The 21,312-nt window shown below is 38.4% G+C and overlaps 1 protein-coding gene across 3 annotated transcripts in view; it reads right to left on the bottom strand.

Moving 5' to 3' along the window:
• The window catches only part of ZEB2 (zinc finger E-box binding homeobox 2), a 133,286-nt gene that overhangs the window by 7,383 nt on the left and 104,591 nt on the right, over positions 1-21,312 (bottom strand). For 2 of the 3 annotated variants that reach the window (XM_019455277.2, XM_019455282.2), the window contains exons 5-9: positions 11,984-12,172; positions 11,046-11,260; positions 8,309-8,417; positions 5,408-7,377; positions 3,816-3,996 (exon numbers count right to left, since the gene is read on the bottom strand). In XM_019455277.2, the coding sequence (XP_019310822.1) occupies positions 3,816-3,996; positions 5,408-7,377; positions 8,309-8,417; positions 11,046-11,260; positions 11,984-12,172 (2,664 nt within the window). The remainder of the gene's footprint in view (positions 1-3,815; positions 3,997-5,407; positions 7,378-8,308; positions 8,418-11,045; positions 11,261-11,983; positions 12,173-21,312) is intronic. The other variant, XM_019455284.2, reaches the window with a different exon arrangement.

The raw sequence follows: 21,312 nt of genomic DNA, 5'->3' as shown, positions 1-21,312 counted from the left end.
GTAAATTGGTTAGAACGAGGATTGCACGTAGTAAGCACTCAATTAATGTTAGGTAATTTTATTCATTTTTATCCATACATGCTCAATAATTCTCAAGTTATAAGCAAGATAAGAAGAGTACATGGAAGAAGTAAATCTGAAGGAAAGAAGACAGGTGGTAGATGGAAAATTTCTTGGTGCTTTAGTTGCTAGGGCATGCCTGAGTGGAACTGTCCTACAGCCTCCTTTGGATGTCTCATCAGCTCAGGAGCAGAGAAAAGTGGGACAGTTAGGTGACTTCACAGATCGGCTGTGAATAATTGTGAGTGAACATCACAGTTGCCACAGTTGGTATGGCTCTCTCTTTTCCAAAGAAACAAAATACAGAGCAATGCCCTGAGAGAGAACACACACTCTCCAGGACAACTCTCAAGGCCTGGTGGAAATGCTTGGGGGATGCCCATTAAACTGCAGTCTATTATATAGGTATTCTATGATTGCAGGCAATCGATTTTCAACGAATTCAATCCATAATAAACGAAATGCTTAAATATATTAATTCTACATTATGAACTGGCAACCCGAGAGAATGAAATGTACAGCTATTATCCCAGGCAAAGGACAGAATTTGGGTGTAAGTGTAGGGGGACTGACCTGTATCTTGATGAAATAGTCTACTAATCTCCAGAAGTGTCACTAGTAAGTATTTAATACATTCAATTTAAATGAGACCTGACTTGGATGTTCATCTTTTTTAAATCTGTTTGACTTGTTTACCTGATTCAAATCAAGATGTTCTGGAATTAAATTTCTATATGGGCAAGATTCAGAAAAACATCCAACTTGACACTGAGTGAATCAAAACTTTTTTAGGGTAATTTTGTTTCTCTAATCTCAAGGTTCATGATTCACCTGACAGCTAGAATGATAACTGAAGTTAATAAATGGAAGGTTTGTGGTATGAAAAATATTATCACATAACTGAGAAACAAAGTCGGTAATTTATTTAAAACTTTGACTTTATCTACTCAAAAGTAGAAATATTTCTATTACTTTTCTGAATAAGGTAGGGTTAAGAGTACCTACCACAATGTCTCAATAGAGAAATTACTCAAGACATGTCAGATTTAAACTGCAGTGGAATACAAAGGAGTTCTTGACAGGGTCTAACGGGAGTTTCAGATTTTGTGTTTCACAGTCCTGGCCTGTGACAATTAATCCCGTTGAAGTCAACATTTGGAGAGTATTCCCTTTCTGTCTCCCAGTCCCGATCCCAGGCCTAGGCCCCAGGAAAAGCGAGCAAGCCATACGCCATGGGTAAGGGAAATTAAGCATTATGTCTTTGGTGTCTGCCTAGGAAATAAATTAAACAGGTCAAGGTAAAAGAGCACAAGATCTCAAGAATAGGTAGCTCATAATTTCCTTCTTAATTTAAGCCATTCTATATGTTAAATTGTAGAGATGCAACAAACACACGTTATCAATGACACATTTGTAGTTAGCACGTAACCAAATGATGATTCAGCTTCATTTCCCAAACCTTAGATTCAGTCAACCCAAAGACTGTTTTCACTTGCAATTTTCACATTAGTACATCCCCAAAGCATTACTAGTGCTTAATATAAACAAACAAAAGGCTTCCGGGCCCAATTAGAGAAGGGAAATGGACTAAATTTTTACATACATCATAGTGCGAGAAAAGTCATGGAGAACTTCACATTGATGGAACCTAATACACTGACAGTAGTAATGTCATGAGATGTTTGGTCAAGAGACCAAAAAGTTAACACACTGGAAACTTGACAAGCTAGGAAGCCAACGGGAGGATAACTAATCACATGTTTAAAGAACCCATTGGATGATTAACATCTTGTTGCTATACATTACTTCCAGGCAGCAGATCTTCTTACATCTTAAGGAACCGGAACATTTTATTTTTATTTTTTAAAATACAGCATATTTTGCAAATTGATGATGCATATTTATGTTTGTCAACTTTTGGGTCTCTCAACTATCTATATGCCTATGAAGTTTATGGACTATCTCATTTGTAAGAAATAAAGATATTGACTGGATGTCAATATGTATGATAGCCCTCACTAAAATAAAAGTTTTAGACTCACCATGTAGTAAATGATAGAGTTTGCATATGGTCATATAATAAAATCAATCAGAGAGGGAAAGATGCCTTCAGTGATGTGCCTATTGTAGCTGAATAATGAAATACAAAATATATTTGAGGTTGATTACAATATTAAAGTAAATTTAGATATGAAAATATCTTCATAAATATTTAAATAGGACTTGGTACTAAAGAAAACATCTATGATATCTAGGATAAAAGACAAATACAGGAAAATTCTGACGTTTCAAACACTGAATTATATCACACAAGTGCAGAAACTATCGGGATTTGCTTTTCAAACTAGGTTGTCTTTGGAGTATCATTAGTTGAGCTTTTAAAACAATATTAACTAATATCAGACAGTTGAAGAAAGAGAGAATTGGTGTGGCTGCAGTAAGGGTACTGCTATTTACCAACCTTGTTCTCTTCACAAATACCCTGAACACCTACTATTCACCCAACCTCCCCCCACTCGGGCAGGTCCTGGTCACTGTGCTGCCTCCCGCACATGCCCAGGGAGGGACAAGGGCAGATGATGAGGACGAGTGCTTCCCAGGGATATTTTCAAATACTAAAAAGAGCGCAGTGTACTTAGTCAGAATACAGCAGAAAGTGTTCACATTACCTTCTCTTATCTTTTTTGTCTTTTCATCACTTTCCCCCCAAAAGCATTGGTAGGCTAATATTTTTTTGCCCTATGTTAAAATGTGTGATACTAGACTTTTTCGTTTAAAATGAGAGTTTTCATATCATTTCCCCCTGCCAGTATTTCGCTTGAGGACCTACACTCTTTCCTTTTCCCATCTCGGGCCAGTACAGCATGCCAAATATCCCGAGGAGAAAAGTTGGAAACAGGTTAGGGACTAGGGACAGGGATGGGGCTGGGTTGCTTTGTGGTCAAAGGTGGAAGGAGAAGGAGGGAGGGAGCGAGCACAGGTGTAGCTCCACCACGGGGCTGCGGAGCAGATCTGGGATTGTGGGAACCAATGCTGCTCCGAATTATGGTACTTCTCCCTTGGCTTGAAAGATTAACCCACTATCTCTCTACTCGCTCAGAGGGAAGAACTAGGCTGCGATCTTGTCAACTCTGTATGATTGTTCCTAATCGGTAATGCATGCATTGGAAATAAGCTAATTAAATTTAGAAAGTTTTATTGTCATCTTTCAAATAGAAGTAGCTTCAGTAGCTCGTCTGGCAGCTTACTTGACTTATACCTTTCTCTCTCCCAGTCCTGACACTTCTGCTTTATTCAAAAAATGGCCAATTTATAAAACCAAACAGAACTACCTCCAAGTCGTAGCTTACTTGGAGTTTGGGTGATCAAACTAATATATGACTGGCTGAATTTTTCATTAAATTTTCGCATAAACAGAGTCACTACAACTGAGGAATTGGAACACATTTTCAGTAGTGGGGCTGTGTCATGCCATTTCATTGCCCTGGCCACTTAAATATACCTTTGACGGGATTTGTGAATTTGGCTTCCAGATTAACTTGAAAGATCTGAAGACAAGCACACGCATAAACACACGAATGATCCAATAAACAGGCAACAAAAAAGTCCTACTGAGCTAGGCAAAAGCATTATTTCTTCCTTGTTGAAGGTATCAGCATATGTTCCATCTTATGTTGCACAAGTGTACTCATTAAATATTATGAAATGTACAGCAGGCCGGGAAGCTCTAACTAGCTAGTCAAAGTCACTCATACCTGTGTGTTCGTATTTATGTCGCAGAAGGGAACTGCTTTTCTGGAATGTCTTGTCACATAAGTCACATGCATACATGCCACTCTCTGTCTTCTTGATCTTCTTTCGAGACAGACAGGAGTCGGAGTCTGTCATGTCATCTAGGCCTGACATGTAGTCTTGTGCTCCATCAAGCAATTCTCCCTGTGATATAATCACATAGTTCAACACAGTCTCTTCTCTTTGTGTTTATACCAAACAACTTCACGTAGGCTGACATTTGGAGAACCTCAAAAGTGCTGGCTATTAATCGATCTCGTTTGTTTGTTTGTTTGTTTGCTTTAAACCTATTACTTTCCACGAATAATGGATGAGGTCTCACATTTCCACAAAAATATAAACCCTCTCTGCCCTACATGGTACAGCTCATTGTTTTTCAAGGGTAGAACACAGTCAACTCTGAAGGTGAGAAAAACATAACATTTTCTAAAATCCTTAGTTTTCTTTATATCGGGAAATATCCATGAGTGAACATTACACATCGGAATTTGTGTGTTTTCCAGCGTGGTTAACTTTAGAAATGATCTGTAGCTGTAGAAACCCCATTTTAATTGAATTTTATATTTAGGTACAAAATGTTATTATTATGCAATCTATTTAAATGTATGTCTACCAACTAAAGGCCTCAAGCTATATTTTTATATTTAATTTTCTAATTTGAAATAGGGAATATTAATAACACTTTTTATCAATGTTCTATCTATGTTAAAACAGCCTTCAGCATTGAGCAATAATGAATGTGGATCAGTAAATTATTAAATTTCTTGATATTTATTTTGTCTTGATCCAAAGGAGTGCAAACTTGCATGATAACATACATTTCCATTTGCTAGCTCACAGTTCAGTTTTCTTAGACTACGTTTGCACTAATTAATATTAGAGGAGATTAAATAGGCTTAAATACATTTACAGAGAGGGCAGATGCACTGGAAATTGGAATCCTGGAACAGCTGTTACAAAGGTACACTGCTCCTTGTGCTCCTATTTTCCAAATAGGGATTATAATCCGTGTTGTTAAAACATACCTGCTTTTGTATTCGAAAACCATAAATTACTTACTGGTTCGAAAACTACGTAAGAAGTCAAGTGGCATGCACAAAATATTTTCTAAAATACTCTTCAAAATACACGATTTTCTATAAGACCAAGTACATGTCAAATTTGTACATGTAATGATTGCAAATTGTGAACATCTATACAAGTATGCGACTGTTGCAAATGGTAACTTTTAGCGTCTACGTAAGCCCTGTCCAATATTGCTATCGATGTATGATTCTAAAAACATACAGATCAATCTAAATAAACCTCCAAAACAGGTATTAAAATCTTCCTCTTTTTTAGGGCACATGTGCTTCCACAGAGCAGTGTTCCACTGGTTCTCCACTTATTTGGCTAGCCCACTCAGTTTGAGGTTCAAGTGAAAACAAACTGCCATGTCTGCTGAAAACACGGCACTTGGTTTTCTCACTAAGACTTTTTTCCCCCTACGTGCGCGTACACGGTTTAATATAGTTTTCATCTCCTCTGTTCGGAGCAAAAGGATAGGTCTCATTACCTGAAATCCTTGTTTCCGCTGGTACTTTCTCCTTTGCTGCATGTCAGCAAAAGTAGCCGCCCCAGTTGGGTAGGTATAGGCCATATGTGGTAGGAAGCTCATCTGATCCAGTCCTGGGTATGGTCGTAGCCCAGGGATGCTGGTCTGCACTGGTGGCATGAAAGTGGCAGGGGGAAATGCGCTTTGTGGAGGAAGAGCTGTGTATAAAGTTTTGGCACTAAAGGGGTTCATGCCGAACACTGGGTTAGTGCTTTTGTTGTCCAGATTATTTGAGTTTGAAAACTCCTTCTTGATAAAAGTCAAGTTTAGAGGCTCATCTGAGTTTTCAGATGATGAAGAAACACTGTTATGGTCTAAATTTATGCTGTTAGCTTTCGTTTTGTTCTTCGTGGCTATAATACTTTTGGGTTCTTTCATCTGTTTTGGTAATGACAAGTCCAAAGGCTCAGCCTGCAGCTCCTCAGAAGAGAAGCTGTTTGGAGTGTAAGAACTACTGTGGGAGTTTTTAGAAGATGTGGAGGAAAGATTTAAGGGAGAGGGAGTATTACTCCTTGAGTGGTCCAATTTTTCAACTGGTTTAATATTGGTGAAATGGGAAGGTTTGGTTAGCCTGAGAGGAGGATCACAATTCGTCACACTGTTGTGGAGTTCTGCTATGGATGGCGATGTTATGGAGTCCATAGGCTTTACGGGAGACCTGGGTAATAAAGAGTCTTTTGTGGGAGGGTTACTGTTGGGAGCTAGCGGCTTGGAGTTCCTTTCCAGTGATGGTGACCTGGAATTCGAATACTGGTAGACTTTTCGTTGCTCAAACCATTCCTTCACAAATTCCTGAGGAAGGCCCACAGCAATGGAAATTTTCAGCAGTTCATCAGAATTGGGCTCCATGTTCATAGCATAATACGCTTTCAGTACAGACATGTGGTCCTTATATGGGTTGATGGGGCTTGTCATTCCTTTCTCAGAAAGTACAGATGACAAGAGGAGGGCTTTATTATCAACAAAAACTCCGGCTTTGTTGGGGACTATGTTGTCATGAGGTTGCAGGACTGCCTTGATCTCTTCATTCATCTTACAAAGGTAACGTTCATGCTGATGCAAGGGAATGGGGCCGGGAAAACTTTCTTTACAGAACTGGCATGAAAATGGAGTGGATATGTTGTGGTTCTCAATCATTTTATCATCAGTGACCAAATCTATTAAAGTACGTAGCTTCTCTTTCTTTATATTACTGATCTGTCTCCTTGAGTCAGTAGTCAAGCTCTGGAGGCAAGCTTTGGCTTCATTGACTTTTTCTAATGTATAGTCAATAATACTTTTAGTGGCACCATTATGACTCACTACTGGAAGACCTACGGGTGGAATATTAGGAGAAGTGACTCCTTGTTCCTCAGGTTGAGAGCATGGATCCTTCATGTGATAACCTTTCAACTTCGAAATTTCTTCAGCCTTGCAGTCCATTTTTTGCCTGGAAACCGTATTGTCCACAATCTGTAGAACCTTTTGAACCTCGCTTAAGTTACTATTCATTGCGGGGAATCCGAGTAAAGGGGTTTCCATCCCTACACCTAAGTGCTGCATTGGACTCTGGGCAGACGGATGGACTCCCAAAGGGCTGGTGGCTCCAAGTGCACCATTCATAAAGGGACTAGTGCCACTAAACCCGTGTGTGGCCATGAGAACTTTATAGTCATTGAAGTCTAGTGGTTCTGTTTTAATTTTAAGTAAGCCTGTCTGTTCAGACATACTAAGTGGTTTTCCATTCTCCAATTTGTTTCGTAACTGGGTAATAGCTGAATTAGTAGGAGAAGAAGAAACAGAATTAGGGGAAGAACCCGTCTTGATATTGTTTCTCATTCGGCCATTTACAGAGATTAAACCAATGCATTTCTTGCTGCTGATGTGTGAACTGTAGGAACCAGAATGGGAGAAACGTTTCTTGCAGTTTGGGCACTCGTACGGTTTTTCACCTAAAATGATAATCAAAATTAACATTACACTTCTTTGATTGGGTAACAATGACGATTGTCTGCCAATACAAGAATCTGTGAAACCACATGGAAGGAACAGAATGGGGTACCTCTACATTCTAGGTGCTTAGCTTAGAATTATGTGGCCGTAACTGTTTCTAGGTTTTATCTACCCTGGGAGAACATAATTCAAGATGTTAGCAGTGGAAGGTGAGGGCTATCTATGCCTTTTTCAGCCAAGATCCCAAATCTTGTCTTGCCATCGGCAGCCTCCTATTTAAACAGAGTGTCAGATTAATGTGTGGTCAATAGCACAATAAAGATGTCACAGTATTTAAAGGGAAGTGTAGCCATGGCTTTAATCAACTCTGTAGAGATTCCATTGATTCTACCAATCCAACTAGTCCTTTGAATAGCATCCAATTTGGTAATAAAATGCTTGGCAGAGCTATCAAAATAGTTATAAAGAAGAAATCTCAGTGGTAGGATGCTGTTCTGTAATATACAGCTCCCAGGAATCAAGGAACATTTATCATACAAAAGCTCTCATCCAAAATTCTTCAACTTTTTCTTTCATGGTTAGGTATCGAAAATGAATACCCTTCCGAATTTGCCAGCTGAGTTTCTTCAGGTCAGAAATACTTAATCTGTAGCAGAGTGTCTGAAAGGACGAGAAGGAGCCTCTAGATTTTGTAACAAATCAAAGCATTTGCAATTTTTAGGAAGTCTAAGCATTCCTCTTTGATTTGTAAGATCACGCTATTGGTGGTACCATCAGTCTCAGGAAGGCAGAGCAGGCCCGCACGGTTTATGAAATAAAAGCATAGTTCCAAAAAGCTACAAACAGGATTGTGTAAATTTCAAACAATCTTTTAAAACTCTCCTAATGGCACAAAATGCAAATGTGAGCACCAGCACCTCTGCTACTCACCACTGTGAATTCGCAGGTGTTCTTTCAGATGGTGTTTATATTTGAAAGCCTTGCCGCACTCTGTGCATTTGAACTTGCGATTACCTGCTCCTTGGGTCAGCATTTGGTGCTATAAAAGGAGAAAGACTGACATCAGTTTTGTGCAGGAGGAACAAAGGAAATTTGTTACAAATATTTTTAAAAGGCCTCTATTTTTCAGACAGGCCAAAAGGTTTGAGTGCATGTTTATTTATTTGCCCAGTCTTTCAGAGTTGCAATAAAAGTGATAATGTTGGCAATAAAATTGGAACAAATAAAAAAAAAAAAGGGCTTTCACATGCGCATCCAACACTTGCTTTAGAATTATCTCTGTAGTCTCTTTTCCGAAATGTTTCTTTGAGCCTTTGGAGATGAGAAAGTATAATTGTAAAGATGTTTGTGGTTCTCTGTGTTTATGGCACATTTTAAAATCTGAAGATTCCCTGTTGGGATGTAACCGTTTTGTCAAGGAAATAAATAAATATTATCCTGAAAATTCTAAACAGCCTCCCCCAAAACTCCCCATGCAAAGAACTAATTTTATCAAATTTTCTGTATCAGGGTAAAAGTGTATCTCATACTGAAGCAATATCAATTTTAAAGAAGAAAAAAAAAAGCACACATACACAAACAAAAAAATTCTTGACTATAAATATTTCATTACACGATAAGCATGTTTAAATATCCCATTCACTGTGCTAGCAGCAAATGTAAACCCTGTTTTTCCTGATGTGCTGCATATCAGATTTGATTCATTATCAAATGTAAGAGACAACATCTTGGGTTATAGCTGCTTGAGCAGTTTTATCACAGGCCAGTAGGAAAGACTTCAACGACTTTTCATTTTCCTTTTTAGTAGTGTGCTAGGGAGTAGGGACAAAAAAGAAGAAAAGTTTGCTGAAAAGACAAGTTAAAAGCAGCAAAGATATAATCAAACACAGCTGACCTTTTTGAACAAGGGAAAAAAAGCTCTGTGACTTAGAATTCTAAAAAAAAAAAAAAAAATACAGTCATCCACTCTGGATGCTCAAGGTAGGAGGTCAGCCTTTTTCAAGCAGCAATGACACAAAAGCCTTTTGCAAAAAGACAGCACAGAAACGGTATGACAACTGCTAGGGTGTGCTGAATCTTCCCACATTCCTAGTGAGACAGATGGTGTTACATGGGACACAGGGAGGTTTGTTCAAACAGCAGCAACCTTCAAAGATCAAGCGGAGCCCAGCCCGCCGAGCGCCATTGAGGGACCAGCGCTCATATGTTGCTGAGTTGCATAAACAAACAGCAACAGCTGCTTTGTCTCCCCCCACAGCCCTCAGAGGACTACTATAAACTTTAGTTGTGCCACTGTTAATATGATACAATCATTTTAATTTACTAATTGTAAATGCCATGAGCAAATGAGGGGACTTTTCAACACCAAAGCTACCATTCATAATGCGCCAACACAATCACACTTCTGCATGTGAAATTTAAAGCAGTTATGCTAGATAAATATCTAGGCACTTTTTTTTTCCTAGAGATTTTGTGCATATAAGCAAGGGGAGATAAACTGTTACATAAATGTAACTATGCAAGCATAGTTTTTGTAACTGAACTTTGAAAAACGTTCAGGTGACAAGCCCAATCAGCTATAAATGGAATGATTTTCATGAGCTGTTCTTTTACAATAGTAAAATTCCATAATATAGTATCATCACCATTTCTTGATTGTGTTTGATTATCCTCATTTTCCTTATTCAAAGAAAATAATGCCCACAAGAAAAAAGCAATGTAAGAATTTTATAGAATATCCTGCTTAATAATTTTTAAAACAGATATGGTAGCAAGGCTTATATGGGAGAATTCCAGATCTGTAAGGCCAGTTACTGGGACTTCAGGCACACCATTTCTGTTGCCATTGAAACACATAATATCAATCTGCAGTCAATTCTCCTAGGAGAACAGAGAGAGCAGTTTTGCCACAACATGTAGGGGACCCTGTTGGGACCCACGTAAGGGACGAATCAATCGTATTCCACCACTTTAAGGATTTAAGAGGCTGTGCTTACCTGTTCAAGAGAGAGTTTTTATTTTTAACACAAACAAGTCAACAGAGGCGGAGTGATCTTAACATTTAGCCACAGACAAACGAATCAAAAGGAATCATTTTAAATACACACCCAATATTTCGGTATTCATCAGTTTATTTTATATATGTGTGTAATATGCCTTTTGATTTTTTTAAACACTTCATTAGATTTCATAAACTAGTAGCAGCTTCTAAAAATACTCTAAGTAATTGAAGGTGTTGTGTGACAAACGAAAGAAATGCACACTTCTTTTACTATGACTTAGATCCCATATGATAAAAATTTTTTCCGAGTAAAAGTAGGTGAAAAATGGAATTAAAATTGCTGAGATGTTTAATAATGTATAATTAAAATGCTACAATTTCATTCACTTTTTGTGGAACATAAAAATGAAACTAAAGTCAAGTTAAAGTGCAAATAAAATTTCTAAATTAGAAATTAACACACTCATTCGATCGTGAACATAAGACTATTAAATCATATTAGAAGAGACCATCAAAAAATCATTTAGACCTCAATTAAAGCTATTACCATTAAAAGATCTGCATCTTCAAAATGCCATGAAAAATTAATAATGATTGCCAATCAAAGCAATATCGTTTCTCTAAGGGGTTATTATAGAAAGAAATCACTTAAAACCAACCCCCCACCTGATCTGTCCCTGGCTTGTGCGTCACCATATGCCGCTCGAGCTGGGTGCGGTAGGCAAACGTGTAGCTGCAAAGAGGGCAGGAAAAGTTCTCTTCATTCTTCTCGTGGCGGTACTTGATGTGCTCCTTCAGTGACGTCAAGCGCTTGTAGCCCCGGTCGCAGTAGGGGCAGGTCAGCAGTTGGGCAAAAGCATCTGGAGTTCCAGGTGGCAGGTCTGTAGCCGAGAGACGAGAGGGAGAGAAGCAGGCCAAAAGGTCAGTAAATCAATGGCAGCTAATGGGCTGCCTGCCCGGGATGGTCTGACAGGAATCCCTGCAATCTGCTCGGCCAGAGCACCATCGCCGCCCTCGGCCTGGGCGCGCACCGGGCCCCTCGCACACCCGGCGCAGACGTGTCGGAATCAGCTCACACTGCGCTGGGAAGTTAATTAATTACGGGGCGCTTTTGGGGGGAAATTTAAACAGCTGATGAAGGAGGAAATTCTCTTTAGGCGACTGACAGTTCGGAGTAAAACCTTTGGTCACATGGGACTCGGGGATTCACAGCGTGGGAGAGCTTTTCAGGTGTCAGAAGAAGAAGAAGGGCAGGGTCACTGTTGCTAAACTTTTGCTTTTCTTTTCTTTTTCTTTTTTTTTTTTTTTGTGTTCCTCCAAAGTGAAATATCTCAGAAACCTAGGAATCAATTCCGATATTTTTATCTCTTAGGAATAGGCTCTAATTGTTCTTGTTCTTTATTGGATGTACAAATGACACAAATTTGCTGACAAAAAAAATTTCACAATACCCTAAAATTACAGTTCTAATCTTTGCTCATGAAATTCCATGCCTCTGCAGCTGTTCTTCAAATTTTAAGGTAAACACCCAGGCATGTAGTGCATTTGTAATTGTAACAGCTGCAGAGGTCAGCGTAGTGGCTAAAAATGAATTACAGCCTCACCATTTTCTTCCTGCCCATTGGCCTCTGGCGTGCCGAGGCGAGACAGCTCCTCAGGGGCTTCTGGGTAAATAATGGCCGTGTCACTGCGCTGAAGGTACTCCTCGATGCTGACTGCGTGGCCGTCGCGTTCCTCCAGTTTTCTTTTGGCAAAGTATTCCTCAAAGTCTGATGTGCAATTTGCATTCTTGACTGAAATCACAAAAGGAGAAGAAGCGTCTTTGCAGGGCCTTCTTCGTGGGTAGCCCAAGCCTACGCACATCACGGTTACTACGAAACGTTGACTTGCAAAAAGGACCACACACACCTAATTTATTTGTAAGAAGTGTGGCAGGTGACCGGTTATTGATCGAATAATACATGCAAAAAAAAAAAAAAAAGACACTTTGCTTTAAGTGAAATAGGCACATTTTTTTTTCCTCCTTCCTGGAATACTAGTCTGCATAATTCACAAAGAGTGAAAGACATTTTTCAAATTTTTTTAGGGAAAATTAAAAAAAAAAAGAAAACAGAACTACATTCTAAGACCCATAACATGAGAGATAATATGAGCTCAAAGCTACTATAACAGTCTATATAAAACTTCCTCTTCTTTTGAGAAAGGTATATTTAATTTTTTATTGTCCACTAAACTTAAAGTGCTTAACCACAGATACATCCTGTTGCTAAATATAAGCTTTTAACCTTCCACTCTCTGAACATCACAGGTGGCCAGGACTACACAGTCTGACACAGATGTGAAAGGACAGATATTCCTAGAGAGATAATAATGGGACTTTGTTAAAGAGTCATGGGATGTGGCACTTTATCTTTCCTTATCAGTATTTTTTAAAGCTGCCTGAAAATAAAATGAAGCTCACAATCAGAAGTAAAATAAAATGAACAGAGATGCTTAATAAAAGCAAAAGAAACAGCTATTGTGCTGTGTGATTTTGAAGATTTGTAACTTTTGTAATTATGACTCCATTCCCATGAATTGGATAATAGTTGTAAATCAACTGCAGCAACTGTGTCACAAGACTTTGTATATTTGAAACTTCTAGATATGTTTCTGCAATAAATTGTGGCTTAAATACCCTAAATAAAAAGTTTCATGCATAAGCCAGTGTTGGGAGTGTGGCTGGTATGGTAGTATCCACCCTAAGTAGGTGGATGAAAGTCATTTGCTAGTATAATTAGGGGGTGGAGCCCTACTTTCATAGTTTCTGAGAGCAGTTAAGCTTCGTTCACCCTATATTCCCCACCTCACCTTCTCTGCCATATAAGATATTAAAGTATTTGCCATACTAATTATCTCTGACAGTTTGTGGCAGGATGATGTTTGAGCTACTCAATGTTTATTTTTATTTCATTTTTATTGGTGCCTTCACTGTTACAAACTTGTGGATTATAGATGCAAAGAACAGAAAGTGGGAAGGGCTTGATTTGATAAGCAAAAAACAGATTCATTTTCATCCTGCAGGAAGACATGAGAACAATCAGTATAACTGACATTTTCTCAAAAATAAAAACAATGTTACAAACTCACATGTATATTACTCAAGGAAGTTGTATGGTCCTATGAAAGGGGTGGGGTGGAACCTGATGGAGTCTAGAAGATCAGGAAAACTTTAATTGAGAAAGCATGAAGTCAACTAACTTTAGAAGCTGGGGAAGAGCAGCACATACAAGGAGGCTGGAAAGAGCATGCTGAGTATCACTATCTAAAAAGACAGTGCTGAGTGCAGACAGCGAAAGGGAAGCAATATGATGTGAGGGTAGAGAGGCAGGCAGAAACCAGAACATGTGGTGTGTGGTAGCCCTGTTAAGGTTTTGAGTTTTATTCTAAGAGAAACAGGAAGCCCCTGAAGGGTATTAAGCAAGGAGATGATTGGATGAAGTTGTGAATTATCTGCATTTTTATTTTTTTCATTTAAAAAAAAAACATTCATTTATTTCTTTTGAGAGAGGGAGCATGCACGAACAGGGGAGGGGCAGAGAGGGACAGAGAGAGAGAGAATCCTAAGCGAGGATCCATGCTGACAGTGCAGAGTCAGATGTGGGGCTTGAAGTCACACACTAAAAGATCATGAACTGAGCCCAAGTCGGAGGCTTAACCAACTGAGCCACCGAGGCACCCCTTATCTGCATTTTTATTTTATTTTTTTATGTTTTTTTATTTATTTTTGAGAGAGAGAGAGAGAGAGAGAAGGCACAGAGGATCTGAAGCAGGTTCTGCACTGACAGCAGAGAGCCTGATGTGGGGCTCAAACTCACAGAACCGGAAGATTGTGACCTAAGCTGAAGTCAGAGGCATAACCGACAAAGCCACCCAGGCTCCCCCTCCCCCCTATCTGCATATTTAAATGACAACTCTAGCTACGTAGTACGGTGGGGATTTCAGAAAGAGAAAAGTGGATTCTGGGAAAACAGTTTGGAGTCTTGTCATAAAACAGGCAAAGATAAAAGTTAAGGAATTGGTGATGGAGACTATGAGAAGTGGCTAGACTTGAGAGATACTTAAATAAAAACACTAGGCTTGGGGGAAGGATTGGGTGTACTAACGAGGGAGAGGCTAAGATCTTTCCTTAGGTTCAAGCTTTCCAATTTGATGGATGATAGGTGACAGTCACCAAAGCAGAGAACACCAGAATTCTAAAAACACTTGAAACTATGAACTAAAACCTTGTACCAAATAAAAGAAAACTGGAGAGCATCACACTTTGTAAACTATTAAACTAAGTGCTAACGATCCTGAATAGTATGACCTCTTTTGCACTCCAGGTTCTAACAAGTTGACCAAGAGCAACAGTCTGATTCCAACACCTATATTTCCTTCAAATACAGGTTTGGAATGTGTAATAGTAGATTATGATTTTATATCTCAAAAGTTGTTTAAATCTTTTCTTAGAATCTTAAATATGTATGTATTTATTTCTTAAGATGTTATTTGTAAGTAATCTGTACACCCAACATGAGACTTGACCTCACAAGCCCAAGATCAAGAGTTGCATGCTCTACTGACTCAACCAGCCAAGTACCCCCAAGTCTTAAATCTTTGAAAAGAATATGAACATCGATTCAGATCAATTTTCCATGGGTATACTCGTGATACCATAGATGCTTTCCAAATGGTATTTATTGGTAGTGAATGTCATTCAACTTGCACCATTAAGTCTCTAGAGGGTACGAAGAAAGGACAACTTGCACAAACTCTTTGTTCATTGTTTTGGATCATCGAAGTGACTTTACATCTATCAAAAATCACCTTTTGTTTGTAAGAGCAAGAAAAGATAAGGGGGACAAAATGGTGGATCAAAGATGAACCACTTTTGAGCAACTTGACTGACTTGACCAGGGACTGACTTCTTTTTCAGCACTGTGGCAGTAGGAAATAATATAGCAGCTCCTTTCTAAACCCAGACCTATTAGAATGTTGTCAAATGTTTAAGGCATGACTTACTTAAGCTTTTCAAGAACACTGTCCTACTTGACAATCGTTAGTGAAGCCTAGTAAACATGGATGGATGGACATTTTAACATCCTAATTTTATCTTGATATTTCAGCAACTATTGGAATTATCTGGCTATCTTTTCATGAATTTTCATTTGCATATGAATGTTTCCATCAGAAATGTAACCAAATGCAAATGCAATCGGATTTGCATTAATAGCCTTTTGGCTTAAACAGGAGGAAAATTCAGATTTTTCTGGATAGGCAAACTAAACTGCATCTAGAAGCACTACTAGTGTTTGGAGAGGCAATTCACTTGTTAGATCAAATTTGGGTATGCTAGGTTTCAGTGTCACATGGGATTGGGACAAAGACATCAAATCATATTCTCTCCTTAAGGATCATCTTTGATCATCTTTGTATCCTGAGCTTTGAGCATATTGCCTAGAAATTAGTAGGCTCTCAAGAATCATTTATGGAATGAATGTGGAATAAATTACGTGCTTAACATTAGTCTTGGTGTAGAAGTCTTCTAATAAAAGGAAGCATAAGATAAGATACCCACAGTTGAGCTAGGAATTCAGACCTGCTATTCAGGCAATTGTAGAACAATTATGGAATAAACTGTTTAGTGATGGCCATAAATATTTGCAAGAATTCAAAAGGGTTCAGTTGACTATTCAAAAAGAATTTAATGAAGAAGATAGCACTCCATCATTTAAATCTATTTGCTCCATCAAGATTTTGTTCATGCGGTATAGGTATGCTATTACCTATATATGTCATGTGTCTAGAGTCAAGTGGTCTAGATTCTAGACTTCCATGAACTAGTCTAGGTCTAACCAACACAGGTATAATGTGGTTTTCCCTTGGTGTTGCTATGGGTACTTGAAACATATGGTTTTCCCGTTCAGTACCACATTTTCCTTTGCCTGGCATCGGCCCCCATATTCTCTACTGTCAAACTTTATGGTACCCAAGGGAGCTGCCATGTTAGTGCATGATTCTGCTCCCCTAGCTACAATGGCTTAATCTGCACCTAAAATGAACTTATTTTAGTTCTCCATTCTCCAGGCCAAACTGTTGATTGGTTCAGGGGTAGCCAATGGATCCAACTGAGTCAGTAAATCATTTGCTTATGATTTTAGGACTTTGTTCCAAAGAGAGAATCAAGAGAATTTATTTCCCTCAAGTAACTGCCGCTATAAGACGTAGAACAAAGGAATCGATATATCTCATTGTAAGGTAAGAAGATTTATGAAGAAAGAGACTGAAGCAGGTATACAAAGAAAAGCAAAGACAAGATGGCAAGTCCTGATAGTACATTTCTAGCTATATTTGCTCCTGAGGCCAAGCTGTACCTGTGTCCTTCCAGTGGCTCTGTTGTCAATCCTCTTTAGATTCTGTGAGTTGAAAAACTCCCCTTTCTACTTTAGACTATATGTGTTTCAGTCTCTAAGATCCAAAATCACCCCACTTGTTATATTTGAACAAACAATGGGATTAATTTTTGGTTACTTTCAAACTTGTTGAGAAGGATAAAGTTTTGGTTGTATACGGAAGTTTACATTTTTGGTTTTTACAAAGATTTTGTAATACTGTATAGTGGACATAGGAATGAGGTAGAAAATTCACTAGAAAGTTACAGAATTCCCCACTGCATTTTCTATTGTAAAATCAGCTTCCTTTTCCCTTTTTTTTTTTTTTTCTTTCTGTAATCCTCTTTACTCCTTGGTCTCCTTGGAAGAACTGCCAAAACACACTGACAAAGGATATTTGCATGATATTTATGATCAAACCATAACAAAAATTCACAAGAAACCTCAAGTGATTTCTTCCCATACCTTCTCCAGAGATTTTGCATTTAGTCTTAAAATTTATCCTAATGTCTTGCAAATATTTCAACCTCCCCTAAGGTCAGGTAAACTTTTCTCTATCCAAAAAAACCCAAAAACCAAAACAATGCATTAATTAAAAATGTTTCTTCATCACCACGTGTATTTTAGTATTGTTAGGATGAATTTCTAGGTCACTTCAAGTTAGAAAAGCCTCACATTTCTTGTCAGTATGTTGTTCACCCTTACAAATGTTGCTTTTAAAAAATATTTTTCATTTTATTTATTTTAGAGGGAGAGAGAGAATGTGCGAGTGGGGGAGAGGGACAGAGGGGGGGAGAGAGAGAGAGAGAGAGAGAGAGAGAGAGAGAGAGAGAGAATCCCAAGCAAGTTCCACACTTAGAGCAGAGTCTGACACTGGGCTTGATCCCACGACCCTGGGATCATGACCTGAGCCAAAATCAAGAGTAGGACGCTTAACCGACTGAGCCACCCAGGTGCCCCACTAATATTGCTTATTAATGATACTTGCATAAATACTTTTATGTCTATCTTAGATATTGATATTTTTAGATAATGATAAATATAAATATGGATTGACTTTTAAAGTTATTCCTTAAAAAATCAAGTGATGTTGACAGAACTCTAAATAAAAGAGATATATTGGTCTTCAAATCAGTCACCTCCCATAATCGAGTTTTTAGGACACTTTCTCAAAGATACTTAAAAGCGAGGTTTGCTTAGTGTTTACAAATAGTTAAATCATAAATACTTATTCCTTCTCTTTTACTGTTTCCCTCTTTACTTCCATCCTTTTGCCATTTATTTTCTTTATTTGTAATGAGCATGTGTTCATGTACTCTATTATAACTGATCTAGTACCCCACATGTTTTCAATTTTCATTAAAAAACTGAAGAAATATGTTTGAATATTATGCTAAGCCATTTTAATGAACATAAAATGAATAAGTAATTCTTTTGGAAAAGAAAACGTCTTGGAGGGTCGAGAAAAGCTGAAGTAAATACATGTAAGAGACCGAGTAGAATCATTCATCCATCCCATTGTTTAATAACTGTTTATTGAGTCCCTACTAATGCCAGAGAGTGGGCTTTGGGATGAGGATCCAATGGTGTTGATTGATAATTGCTTTCCTGCTTCTGTGATTCTCATATTTAGAGATATGTACATGAAATGCTTGTGGTTCTGCAATATACACATATAAACACATAAACATGTAACAGAGGATTGTGTGTGTGTGTGTGTATACTTCTCAGCAAAATGTAGAAATTATGTACATATCATATAATCTGATATTTACTCACTTCATATGTCAAGGTAAAGGGACCTGAAGAAGCAATCACAAATCTAGGTAACTGTGTTCATCATCTCTTAGAAAAATAGTCTCTTTACTAACATTTTAGAGGATAAGAAAACATGGAAAATTATTTTAAATTTAGTCTTCTCTATTGAATTTTTAAAGAAGCTCATACTCAGCATTCGTTGAGGTATATAAATTCTCATGGCTACCTTGTTTAAAGTTGACTAATTAATGAACATAAGCATTTTACCATTAAAAATGCATGTGTGCCTTTCTGTAGAAGGCTTCCAAAATACATATTGGCACCAGATATCTAAAAACAGCTGTGAGGGAAGAGGACGATCTTTTTCTCATCACACTGCTACACGGCAGGCAGCCCCACAGAGCCTCGACTGCTACAGAGGTGTGCGCAGAGACAGAGAAGGCTCCTTAAGAGCGACAAAGTTTTCTTTTCTTCTTGGGAATTAGCACAGCATCTGGGTCCATCTCTCCGCGCCTCAATGGGAGCTCCCCAAGTGTAAGAACTTTAGGAGAGAGTGGCAGAAGGAATGGGGGTGGGGTGGGGATGAGATCTCTGCAGGATCAAATGTCTCCCTAAACAGCAGGAAGCAGCCCAGTCAGGGACACAGTCTAATTTCAAAGTGAGGTTTTATATTAAGGGATTGTGAACATCAAGATTTAGAGACTACTAACCTTGAGACAGTTTTGATTGCTATGTATTGGTACAGAATCCATGACTTTAAAGGAAAAAAAAATCTCAAGTAAGTTCAAGTGTATTGACTTTTCACATTACTGTGTAATCTAAAATTTTGGACTTGGTATATTACTGAAAAGATTCTTAGACTCTGTTATGATATGTTAGAGGGGTTTGTAAAGTAAGGTGTCTTGCCCAGCAAATCCGCACTCTTTTTATATGCTTTTTGTAGAGACACACAACAACTGAGGGTGTTCTAGGACACTGGTTTTCACAATGTGGTCTCCAGGCCAGCAGCATCGGCATTACCTGGGAGCTTGTTCAAAACAGAATCAGCAGTCTGTGTTTTGACAAGCCCTTCAGGGGGTTCTGATGCACGCCCAGTTTAAGAATCATTGCCCTGGGAATTCAATTATCTGCATCACCCAGGTAAAGAAGGTATTCAGTAACATGGTTTTGGGAAGTAGCTCAGAATTAGTCCCATATCATGTGGCCTTCCTGAGGATCTCTACCTGAATTTATAACCTCTTTCTGCACTTACTAAACATCATCTTCATATCTCAATCGCTGACCTTATCACATTACATTGTAACCCTTCGTTGACCTGCGGGCAGACTGCGTTTTATTCAACTTTGTACCACGAGTGCCTGGTACATTGCCTGGCACACAGCTAATGCTCAATAACTGACCGATTGGACCAGGTTCATGGTCCCTGGGCAACCCATTTTGGCTCAGCAACTTGTGATTTTTAATCTCAGTATCTTCATCTGTGAAATGAGCTGGTATATGCTTTCTGGGGTATCCTTGAAGTTTCAGAATTCCATACTTTCAATTAATTAATTGCCCTATCAATTTGCTTTTTTATTCACTGGCTAGGCCTAAAGAGGTTCATCTATATTCTTTTCAATTAAAAACTCAAAGCAACATAGCTTTCTGATGAAGGCAGCATATACACAGATTAAGATTTTGGAGGTGACTAGAAACCATTGACAGCTTCACAAGGAAAACAGTGCTTATTAAATGTTTGTGGAATGAATGAAGGAGTCACTCAAGAAGCTTGGGCTATCAGTTATTTCTTGTGGGAACCCTTGCTGTTAAGTGGAGATAGCTGCTGCTAATCACAAACAAAGCTAATAAAACCACAGCATTCATCAGCCAGGAGGTATACACTGATTACAGTCTGAACATGGCCCTCCTGTCTAACCAAGTGCTACATCTGTTTTTCTGTCCTCGAAACCTCTCTTTTTCTCTACTGTATTTACTTATTTTTTATTTTTTTATTAATTTATTTTTAATGTTTATTTACAATTTTGAGAGAGAGAGAGAAAGACAGAGAGTGAATGGGGCAGGGGCAGAGAGAGAGGGAGACACAGAATCCGAAGCAGGCTCCAGGCTCTGAGCTGTCAGCACAGAGCCCGATGCGGGGCTCAAACCCACGAGTTGTGACATCATGACCTGAGCTGAAGTTGGACGCTCAACGGACAGAGCCATCCCGGTGCCCCTCTCTAGTTTATTTTTAAAAACTTATTGTACGGAGTGAACTAAAAATCTTCAAATGAGGATTTTCATGACATACCTGATGACAAGACTCCCCCAACACATAAGAGTGTGACAGATATTATAAACAACAAGAAAACGACATGCTTTATAATAGTATGGTTCCCTCCTTTGAGTATTTAGGTGTCAATTGAATGATCTCATAAACTGATCTTGCACAATTGAGTAACACTACACATCCAGTCAACTCTTGCTGAGAAATAACTTATGATCAAACTTGTGTGGCTTCTGTTCCCCACATAATAAAGATAGCTAATTTAAAGTGTTTAATTTAGGGGCACTTGGCTGGCTCAGTTGTTGGAGCGTGCGACTCTTGATCTCGGGGTTGTGAGTTCAAGCCCTGTGTTGGGTCTAGAGATTACTTAAATACATTTTTAAAAAGATTAAAAAATATTTAAAAAGTTCAAGGATTTAATTTACACTCCATGTAAAAATAATATGAGGAAATTGGAAGTTATTAAACCTAGAGGATAATAATGGTACAGAAAATTTCG

Source organism: Panthera pardus, unplaced genomic scaffold (assembly GCF_024362965.1).
Source record: "Panthera pardus isolate Hobbes unplaced genomic scaffold, ASM2436296v1 HiC_scaffold_10, whole genome shotgun sequence".
NCBI classification, from domain to species: Eukaryota; Metazoa; Chordata; class Mammalia; order Carnivora; family Felidae; genus Panthera; species Panthera pardus.
The sequence above is the reverse complement of the archived record's forward strand: the minus strand, read 5'-3'. Positions and strand labels throughout refer to the sequence as shown.